Source organism: Athene cunicularia, assembly GCF_003259725.1.
Source record: "Athene cunicularia isolate RWA chromosome 2 unlocalized genomic scaffold, athCun1 chr2_part1, whole genome shotgun sequence".
In the NCBI taxonomy this organism is placed as follows: Eukaryota; Metazoa; Chordata; class Aves; order Strigiformes; family Strigidae; genus Athene; species Athene cunicularia.
Genome location: NW_020799095.1, coordinates 61,414,136 through 61,425,274, shown reverse-complemented (window position 1 = coordinate 61,425,274; position 11,139 = coordinate 61,414,136). Strand labels below are relative to the sequence as shown.

Genomic DNA, 11,139 nt, shown 5'->3' with positions numbered 1-11,139 from the left:
AAAAAAAAAAAAAAAAAAAAGTGAGAGGTTGTTAGGGAAAAGACACCATAATTTTCAATTCAATCACAGCCCAGTTTCCAGAAGGTTGAAATGACAACACGGCCTTTCTGACAGGACATAAAATTTTAAGTGCTAACAAGTATATAATAGGAAGATATTATAATAATAACTACAAGAAGCTAGTCCACTCATAAAGGACTTCATGTCCTTCACAGATTCCAGACCTGTTAATTTCAGGACTTCTCTGACATAGTCAATACAATGCCGGGAAGTTGAACCATAAGTGTTTTGCCAAAGTTAATTTGAAGACACTTACATTTTAAAATTAATTTTAAAATCTGTTTAAAATGGACAAGCCAAAATCTGATTATATAGATTAATCCTGGTCTACAAAATTTAGACATCAAAAACACCAAGTGACCTAAAGTAGTCTTCTTCAAAAATAGAGTGAAAAGGTACAGTTTCTTCGATCCAGCATGAACAAGCACAAGAATGAATTGAGGGCAGAGGTGCCTAAATAGACCAGAAACCATTTGTCACAGAACTTGCCCTGCAGTGTATTTCATTTTCCTTAGGAGAAACTGCATAGCAAAGGAAAATACATCTGTCCCCTGGAAAATGGTAAGAGACAGGGAAACACACATTAATAAAACAAATATCTTCTAGATACACAGTCTTATATTAACATTCAAGGATGTGACAGAAAGTCCACAAAGCTCATAGCCTTGCTGTGTTAGGTTTTATGTTCTACGCTTGCATCCTTAAAGATACGATTCACACTAAGAGGATTTTTACTCTCACGCTGCTACTAGAGCTGGATTGATTCTGCAACTGAACTTCTGCAATCAGGTCTCCAGCCTGGCTTAGGGCTTCTTGGCAGATAAGGGTGATTTGAGTTTTGCTTCCTGAAGAAAGTGAGCAAGAGCCCAGACAAAGCTACTGCTTTGGCAGCTCAGGGAAAGGCAGAGGAGAAGGAAGAGTGAGGCCAGAGAGCTGAAAAGGAAGCCCAAAGAGGTCAAGACTGCTGTTGATGCTGCAGCAAAGAAGGGAGTGAGGGGGGTGACATCTCAGGCACCAGCCAAGCTGTGATATAAGTCAAAAAAGTGGAGGCACCACTGCATTTCACCACCCTCAGCCATTTCCTGGCCAAGAAAATTTCTTCTCTTTGCCTCTGCCTCAAGCCTGCCTGGCTCTCATTGCTCAGGGTACCACCACCTTATAGATCCTTTTCAGCTGATGTCCTCCAAGGCAGCATGTCTCTCTCATCATCACACTTGCATTGAACTGTTTTCTCTGGAGCAGGTGTGCATTAGTGAGTAACACCTTATAGTCTGAGCAAAACTGAATTCATGGTCTTTGGGCAAATAGGGAAAGAGGGATCATGTTTCCCAAGGACCTACTAATATTGTATCATCCCTGAAAAGCTGAATAATTGCACAGTAGACTCTCCAGTCCACCCCAGTGGTATGTGATATAAATGGTCTCAGGTGAATGACTGCTGTGAAGACCCTCCTTCCCAAGGAGAAGCCTCAAAAAAGAAAATGTAAACTCTGGACCCTCAGCCATTCTTCCTGCTTCAAGTTCACTTTTCTTCTGGTCTGGCCCAATAATTTATGACTTTCATCAGGACCAAAATCTGCTTTGTGCACTTCAGGTCATCAGCAGAGCCTAAGACCTGAGTTAAATCAATAAGAAGTTTACTTTGTAAATTACATCAAGTTTATGATATGCTGTCAATCTCATCAGCAAATACAGTACAAATAAAGAGGAAAGAAATTGCTATCAGAGCTGTTGCTTTCCACTTTAGCATTTACAAAACAACATGAATGCTTGTGAAATAACTGGATTAACAGGAGAACAGATGGGACAAGCTGTAAAGTCTAGCTGCCTTACACTGTTGCGGTAGTGTATGATGCAGAGTAGCCTTGACTCTAAAGCCAGTTTTGCCCTTCTTCTTATCCAGGGATTTAAAAACATTAAATCAAACTAAATCAGTTTCCTGCTCTCACTCTTGGCATGAAGGTGCTATCTATAGGGAAGTGGAATAGAAATGTAGCACTTGTAAGGCTGAACACCCCTGAAATGTCAGAGGAACCGAAGCAGCAGTAGGCAGCCAGGACAGGTGAGTTAACGGGCCAGGCGCAGGCACTACCTGCTCATCACAGGCTGAACTGAAAATAAACCAAATTCAGAACCAAGGAGCTTTGGCAGAGCCACCTGGGAAAGACTGCAGATGGAAAACAAGGCATGAGAAAACACACAGGCAAAGGGGTTCTGTCTGCAGACAGACGTGTGTTGTGTCACAGAGCAATGCCTTTAGTTGGGCTGGCCTTCAGTGGGCATCCTCTTTCATGCTAACCTGTTTCTAATAGATGACCTTCCATTCAAATTAAAGTAAGAGGAGCTGTATCACCTTTTGCACTGGTTGAATTAGGGTTGTATTTCTCACAGCCAGTTGCAGGTAGGCGTGATCTCACATTGCCTATGTTCTGATCTGATCAAATGCATGTGCCATAGAATTACATTTGCACAGTGGGCTGCAAAGCTAATGCAGCTCTATGTGTGGACATGAGACAACTCATGATGGCAACAAGAACTATATGCCCACCTGTTTTATTTTATTTTCCTCACAAAACCCCCAATGTTAAATGATCAATACAGCATCCAACTTCTGACATTTCTCAGCTAGAGAATTCCTATGTGCCTAGATTTCCTCCAAAGACAAATTTCCCCTGAATCCCCTGTGGGCTTTACTGAGTGACTGGCTATTTATGCTTTCTTAGAAGAAAGGAATCACAGTTATGTTAGAAGGAACACCTCCATCCTCATTCATTACAACCATGTTTCAACTAGTCTGTTGTTTTTTATTCCTCGGTCCATTTTTCTTGCCTTTCCTCCTCTCATGTTGATGCTGCTCATTAAAGACAGCAGCTGTGAGAATCATCTCCCACTAGTAACCCAGTTTTGAACTGTATGTTCCTTTTTCATTTACAACCTGAGTTAAAGCTTCCAGCTGTCATTGTTCAAAGCAACTTTTTAGCCTAAGAATATTACCATTCACAAGTCTATCTGTATTTTTGTATATGACCATATACCTTTGACCTCTATAACTGTATGTGGCCTTATGCTTTTTACTTACACTTTTGTACAGGGCTATATATCACAAATTTAAAATGCATACTTGTATGATATATCCATAATACAGGCCTTGCTGCTAGCACTTTTACTCGCAGCAATGCACTTATTTTTAACATTCGGGATTGCTGAAAATGAGGCAGATGCATTTTTTAATGGTTGAAAATTGTCAGGGTAAGGTCAGGGACATCACATCCTCCGTCTCACTGAAAGTGAGGGAACCAGAAGAATGTTTCACCATTGCTTTGCAGTTTGAGATGTCTATTACACCCATACAACATTATTGATTCCATTAAAACTCTTGGCTTGGGCCACACTGTTTTCACACAGGTAAGTGATAACAAAAGGTGCACCACAGCACAGTGGAAATCAGGTCCTCCCGTTTCAGACAACATAGGAATGAAAGTACATGACAAAGGGCTATGGAACAGCCCTAACCTCTCAGATAGAACCACCTTCTAGGAAAAGCAAATAAATAATGCAGTTTCTCAAGGGAGGCTGCTGTTTGTGTCAGGAAGGTGCCAGATTTGCAGAATATAAGCACCTCAGGCCAAGCCACCACAGGCCATAAATTTAGCATTTTAGGACATAAATCCAGCAGCTGGTTTAAGCAGCACCTTCTACCTCCAGCCACTCATTCCCCTCTCTCCCTCCCCCTTACATCTGCCACTGAGTGAATCCCAAATCTAGGAACAGAGCAAGAATAAAATAAAAAAAAATTAAAAAAAAAAAAAAGGGGGAAAAAATAACCAAGGAGATGCTTATTCAGCTAGATCAGCTCTCCAGTCTGATTCACTGCATGGCTGCACAAGCACTTGCAGGGGGAAGGAAGGGCCAGGAGGGGGCATTTTTGGTCAACTTAAATGCACGGACAGCTTCACCCTCAGGATCTGGTTCCACATCTCTTATATCTGAGGCACCATCATCTTATGGAACTGTTTACCACCACCACCTTATTTAAGGGTTATTTTTATCTCAGTCAGGATGATAGTCAGACTCCACAAACAACAGCACTGACACAACCAAAGGAATGGTGCAGAGGCAGGAACTCCCTAAGGCAGTCCTGCCGCAGGAAAAAAAGATGAAATTGTACCCTTAAATAAGGAAACAAGAGAGATGTGAGTTCAAAGAGCTCTCCAGGGCAAGCACACTGGCAATCTATCCAGCTCAAGCTTTGAGATTGTCTTTAGCTGAGGGAAAGAAAGCAAAGCAAGAAGGCCCCTTCTGTAAGGCTGCACTGGGGAGGTGCCACAAAAACTGAATGGATCCATCACCATAGCATTAAGGAATTACTTCAGTACTTTCTTAATTGTGCTGTTGTGAAAATCCAGAAGGTAAGATGAGCAGAGTTCACCATGTCCAATAACTGTCCATTGAAGCCCCTCTGAGTGACAGCTAGGATTAGTTTTGCTCATTTCGATTCTGCTCATTAATGCCTTTTTCCTGTTCTCATACAACTTAACTCTTTCATCCTGTAGGGATTTTCAGGCTAGTTAGTGCTTACAAACAGATTGAGGTAAAAAAGGAATAAGTCTGATGTTATTGGAGGCACCCCAGTACCGCACACCAGCCTGTCAGAGGGTGTTTCCCCCAGGCTGCAAGAGGCCATTGGAGACTGGTGTTGTCTAGTCCAGGCAGCAAAGGGAGAGGTTCCTCCCTTTGTCACTGTAGTGAGGAAATTTAAAACTCTGGGATTAAATCCCAGTTTGTCATAGGAACCCTGTGACAAGCTCACTCCCAAGAAGATCACAATTATTTCCACCATGCTGCTGAAACTAAAAGAAATAGTCAAAAAGCAATACAACCTATTGCTGAAAAATGAAAAAAAAACAACCCAACCTCTGTACTCTTTCACCAAATTGGTTTGATTCTGTAGCAGCAACAATGCAGCAACAGAAATACTGCTGCCCTGTGGAAACCTCAGCTAATGATCATAACTTTTAACAGGCAGCCTCTTAGTATCTGAAATATGCCCTAAAAACAAGATCTTTAAATATTAGCTATTATAATATTGCATTGCTGGATTAGGCATATACCCACTTCATACAATTTGAAAATTATACCCCTTGTCTTTCTGAAGGAGAGACTGATAATGCACTCCAGAGCCCACAGTCTCAACCACAGTCTGGTGTGAATTAAACTCACTTGCTGTCCTACTGAAAACAGCCAGAGAAGGCCTAAATAGCTCACCTGACCATAACTCCAGCTTCTTGATTTTATGTCATTGATGTTTCCATGAAAAACAATACCAACATCATTCAGGACGTATTCTTCTCTTTCCTTCTCATCATCCAGATACACAGCATCCTCTGCATCAGTTTCCAGAAAATAAATGTTAACATGATCACTTAGTTTTCATATAGGACAGATTAAAAAATCTTATCCTATAATACAGTCATTTTTGATTAAAACTACTTGAAATGCTGGAGTTTCAACCCCCAGCCCCTAGTTAAGGTTGATATATGGGTGATTCCCACAGCCCTTCACAAAGGGGGGGGTGAGTTTGCCTTTAGGCTTCCCTCCAGGGTGCGGCCGGCCTTGCAGGGAGAGGCATGAGGTAGATGAGCCCCAGGTGTCTCACATTAAGTAAACAAGGGTCAGGTGTCCCACTGAGGGATAAAAGCTGGGTTGCAGGCAGGGGCAGTGTCTGTCTGTGAGGTGGATGCCCTGTGCAGAGTTTCCTGTTGGGGAAGGGCCTCCCTGGAACTGGGCTCCAGTCAGGTCTGGCCTTTCTAAATGTGGGCTGTGTAGAGATTCAGTGTGTGCCTTCCTTGGTCTTATGTGTTTGGCTTGTTGACTTGGTTGCTTCCCACCCCTTCTATAGGAGACTGCATCTCACCATTTATTCCACCCATTATTGGGGTCAGTGGGATTGATGTCAATTATGTATAATCTGACTTGTTTTTACCCCCTGCGCTCGCCCATGTGCTGACCCTTTTGTATCAAATACAATTTGGTTATTGGTTTATCTTTATGCTAGGCCTAATAACTGGCAAAACAGTATTCCTCTTCCATCAAACAAAGCATTACTTCTTTCAACAGAGTCCATGAATAAGGAGATAGTGACCTCAGTTAGGAACATGATACACAAATTAAAAGCATTGCAGAAACAAAAATGCTGACAACTCCTACCTGTTTTCTCAGGACCTGTAAAGTATGATTAAAATGTAACATCTTTATCAAGAATTTTTATGATTACTGTGTATCACTAATTTAAAAGTTGAAGTACCATGATGCAATTCTGCATCTGCACAAACAGATCAAAGAACAATTTCAAACTTATTAATGTTAATGGAAAATAGCTAAAGTCAAGAGATCTAAAGAAAAATCTGTAGTACATTTTAAAAAATACTGTTTTAATAGTGTATTAACAGAAGGGCTTGATCGCTTTTTCTGTATGAAAATTGACTGGAGTATCACTCTCCCATGCAGCTTGACTGACCAGCTAATATAAGAAGAAATTCAAGTGTCCAAGTGAAAACTGGAAGTAATTGGAAGAGATCTTTATCAAAACATATACAAAGGGTATATCCTAGATTGGTCTTGAGTCAAGAGCATATGCATGGACCCTCACCCTGCAAACATGATTCACATATGTAAACCCATTATTAACATTCATAAATAACCCTGAATGACGTGAAACTATTCAGACATTCACAGGTAAGTATGAAGTAGGTCATGATTCTGGGATGCTAGAATAGCTGATGATTTATTTCCTGGGCCAATGCTTGTATTTTGAGACTAAGAGGTACAGCTTATCAACTAATACTAGGGGAATTAGTTCATTTGAGGAAATCAGTAATACAGTACTAGATAGCAAATTAAAGGGAAACAATAACCTTTGATAGTTTGATACAGGCGAGTACAAAACTACCACTAAATACTGCCATAGTAGATTTCTTCAGCATCCCACTACAAATTACTAGATGATCATTTCACTTTTAAAAGCCTATTGATTTGTTGTATTTTGTTGAAATGCAAATCAGATTTGTACTTCCTTGTAAACCTCATCCTCAAAAGCTCATAAAACTGCAATTTGGCTGAAAATAAGCTAAAGTCTGAGCCCTCTAAAAAAATAAATGGCAAAACTCACACTGGCTTCAGCTAGGTGAAGGGTTTTGCCAGCCTACATGTCTGACCCTGCTGGAAGTTTTGTCTTCTCTGAAGATAGATTTATACCTCTATGTCTATATATACAGAAGGGATTATGCATAGATATATAACATAATGACCTCCACACTGGTGTTCAAAGAATGATAGGGAAGCAGGTGTTAGATTATAAGAAGCCTTTATTGCATTTGAGGAGATCACCGCTTGCTGTTACATTTTTGACAGGGTTGCTGTACAGGCTTTTCAGACTATGTCTGAATCCAAGCAAATGGAGAAGTGTCGAGTTTTATTGGGTTTTCCCTAGGGTGCGAAGGGCTGAGACCTGCTTTTGCATTTGGCAGGGTGGTGGTATTCACCTGGCTGGGCCATCAAGAAGTTTCTTTAAAGGCTTGTCGCTACCCATGATCTAGACAACCTGTACCCAGGCACACAGCAGAAGATTATATTCAGAGGCTACCAGGTGAAAGAGAGCACTAAAACTTGACAGTGAATCAAAAAGCTGCAGCCATTTATGCCAGCAGGGACTCTCATACTTATGCAACTGTATATTACATGACTTTTTGAGGACCAGCCCCCAGCTCTAAAACAGTTCTGTGTAACATCCCACTAAATATATTGCAGATGTTACACATCATCTAGTCTCTGTTTCATTAGGCCGTATCTGCTTGATTTGCTGATTGAACAATTATATGCTTTCTCTCACTGAGCTTTGTATTTCATTAAAGCCCATCCACACAAATGGTACAGACAAATCATTTAAAGAACTCACACCTTCTTCTGGACAGTTACACATTCAGTACAGTGTGTGCATATGCCTTATTGATAGCTGTTGCTTTCTTTCAGGGATTGAAAATATCAATATTGATCTGGTTTGTATCAATTGAGATGCTTGTGTCATTTTGAAACTACATGATCTTTGTTAAATCAGATGAAAATTGATCAACTTCTCTGTCAATTATTTTAAAATATTTGTGGGTTTTGATAAAGTAAAAAGGTCTTTTGTGTTTCACAGAAAAGCCAGCTGCTTTGATTTTTGACAGCTTTCACTATCCTTGAGATTGTTTAGAAGAAAACACAAGGCACTTGTGACTACTTTGATGCTGTGTGGTCTGCATAGTATAAGTCCTAATTATTTTGTGCAAGTGGAGGTTCACATCTGACAAACAGAAGAATTCCACAGAAATGTGCTGGGTTTGTTTGTTCTTTTTTCTCTAGCAGTTTAGGGGTTTTTTTTATTCCTTTTATCCTGGGAAATTACAAAGACACTAGCAATGCTACAAAAAAGCAAATTAGCCTCTATGCTTATCTGAAGATGGATAAGTTGAAAATACACTTCATGTGAAGGCAGTACTGCAGGTGAGGAATCCCACTGAACAGAGGCTCCTTGTAAAAGAGATGAGGAGTGCAGAGCCGCCCTTTCAATTTGGGAAGGTGAACAAGCATGAGAGGACCCTACCCAGTATGGGGGGACGCCTTCCCTAGCACAGCAACTGCCTGGAGTTGAAAATGTGATTTCTTTGCACAGACAGTGACTGATGAGCATAGTGGCACCGGCAGACGGGTGGAGGTGGCAAAATTGCCCTGAGCACTCACCTTTCCTTCAACGTTCTCCCCTGGGAAGAGTCCCCTCCCAAGCTGGGACTCACTGGGAGCACAAAACTCCCAGGGATCTTGCTGGGAAGAGGGCAGCACTGTAGCAAACACAGAGCTGCAAGAGCTAAGCACAGTTATCTACAAAACTCACTCCACCCAGGACCAAGATCAGTATGCTGCCTTGCAACTGCTAGTGCTTGCCTACATTAACGTAGAAGAAGATTGAAGCTCTGTGTGAATTGTGCCTGCATGGAATCTATGATACAAGAGATCAAATTTAAGATTTAGCTATAAACACAAGAAAATGTTATTGGGGCAAATCTGGATGACTGCTAACATATGAGAGGAGTCCCAAGTCAACTACATGTTACTCATCCTCAAACTGCATTAGGACAAGAGGTAATGGCCTCAAGTTGCAGCAGGGAAGGTTTAGACTGGATATTAGGAAGCATTTCTTTACAGAAGGGGTTGTTAGGCGTCGGAATGGGCTGCCCAGGGAGGTGGTGGAGTCCCCATCCCTGGAGGTGTTTAAGAGTCTGGTCAACTTAGCGCTGAGGGATGTGGTGTAGTTGTGAATGGTCATTGTTATGTTAATGGCTGGACTAGATGTTCTTCAAGGTCTTTTCCAACCTAGAGGATTCTGTGACATTTAAGCAGAAGAAACATGCAACTGGCTCAATAAAGTTGCAATATATTTAATTGCTTTAAATATAATGCCCTTTGCAGGAGGCTTGGATGAATGAAATACATATCTCAGCCCACAAAGTCTGCAACGTACTCAGATACATTATGGATCTCCCCCTGTGAGAGAGCCACACAAGTCAGTTCAAGGCCCTTTCCTAATAAGCTCTGAATATTCCCCAGCAGAAAGTTGCTGGGACTCAGCACCTCCTTGGAAAGAGCTCACAGTATCCAAGATCAAAGGAGCCCTTCGTTGCTTTCATGTAGTCTGATACTGCTACAAGTTAAGTTATTGTTAACTACTTGGCATTTGTAGCTTCATTTTCAGAACTGAAGAGGGCTCTGCATGCCCAAAAGCACATCTGTTTTTCCCAACTATGTCAGCTGGCTGAAGAAAAGTTGCTGCCTCTCACAGGCCTTACCTCGCTTAAGTAATGCAAATTTCATCTGAGTATGTGAAATCTCAACTAGCTTGCTGAATTCCCAGATGTTTGGGGCTGGTGTATATAATTTTGCAGGATCAGGCCCTGCATCTACACCCTTAAAGTATCCTTGGTGATCAGTGTTAAATGTAGCTAAGGGGATAAGAACATATAAAAGCATCTGATTATTCTGGAAGCAAAGTACTCTGTAGTTTGACTGCTAAAGTATTCAATCTTGTTTTGAAACAGCAGAAAAAAGAACACAGCCCTGGCTGGGAAGATATGTCAAAACTGAACTACAGTGAGAAAAGGAGTAATAAGAAAGGGCACAAATGCCTCTGTCTTAAAGAAAAGCTCATACCAACACACTGATGTTTCTCCAAAATGATGAGTCGGAAAGCTGCACTAGACACTGACAGAGCCCATACTCTGCTCCTTGCAATAACAACCCCCATTCATTCCTGGCATCAGCCTTCTCTCTTTTTAATGAGGCTTTTCACTCAGACTTTTCTGCTTAGCTATTAACCCAGCAAACAAGTCTGGGAGATTTTCAAACTATTGTTTTCTCTGTACTTTAACTGCCTGAGTTTTTATACCTGTTTGTCATTCCACTGAACAGTCTTTTCTAGCCGGGGGATGAAGCGTGGAGAAACAGTCCCCGGTTTTCTAACACAAGGACAGAGGGGAAAAAGCAGATATAGGAGCCAATTAGCCCAAACTACCTAGGAGTAAAAAAAGTAGGGGCAAGAAATTGGAATAAATCCAAATCCAAATGAAACACACAGAAAACAAAAATAGTCAGCAAGGGACAGAACCTGAAGTCACTGAGACACACCTGACCATGCAAGCTGGAAATCACAATGTGGTTCTCCAGGGGTGATCGTGAGTTGCCCCCGCTGGGCCTGGGGGCACATAGCACATCCTTGCTGACTGGAAACTCTCTTTTGCTCTCCTGGGGCAGAACTTTTCTATCAGCCTTGCCAATGGCTGCTGCTGTTGGAGGTAACTGCTGCATGTCTTGCTCCCTGCGGCTTTGCTCTATGCTGTGGTTTTGATCTTCCTGGCTTTTGGCCCCATTCAGCTCAGGTGTGAGGGCACAGGAGAGCAAAGCACCCACGTGCTATAAACAGAGATGTATCAGTCACACAGGGCTGGTGGGGAAGGAGGTGCAAAGAAAGGATTGATTTTCCCGTTCCCA

At 41.6% G+C, this 11,139-nt stretch overlaps 1 protein-coding gene across 3 annotated transcripts in view; it reads right to left on the bottom strand.

The window, feature by feature from the left end:
* Positions 1–11,139, bottom strand: part of F13A1 (coagulation factor XIII A chain) — a 66,079-nt gene that overhangs the window by 32,864 nt on the left and 22,076 nt on the right. For all 3 annotated transcript variants that reach the window (XM_026843643.1, XM_026843644.1, XM_026843641.1), the window contains one exon: positions 5,326–5,444. In XM_026843643.1, the coding sequence (XP_026699444.1) occupies positions 5,326–5,444 (119 nt within the window). The remainder of the gene's footprint in view (positions 1–5,325; positions 5,445–11,139) is intronic.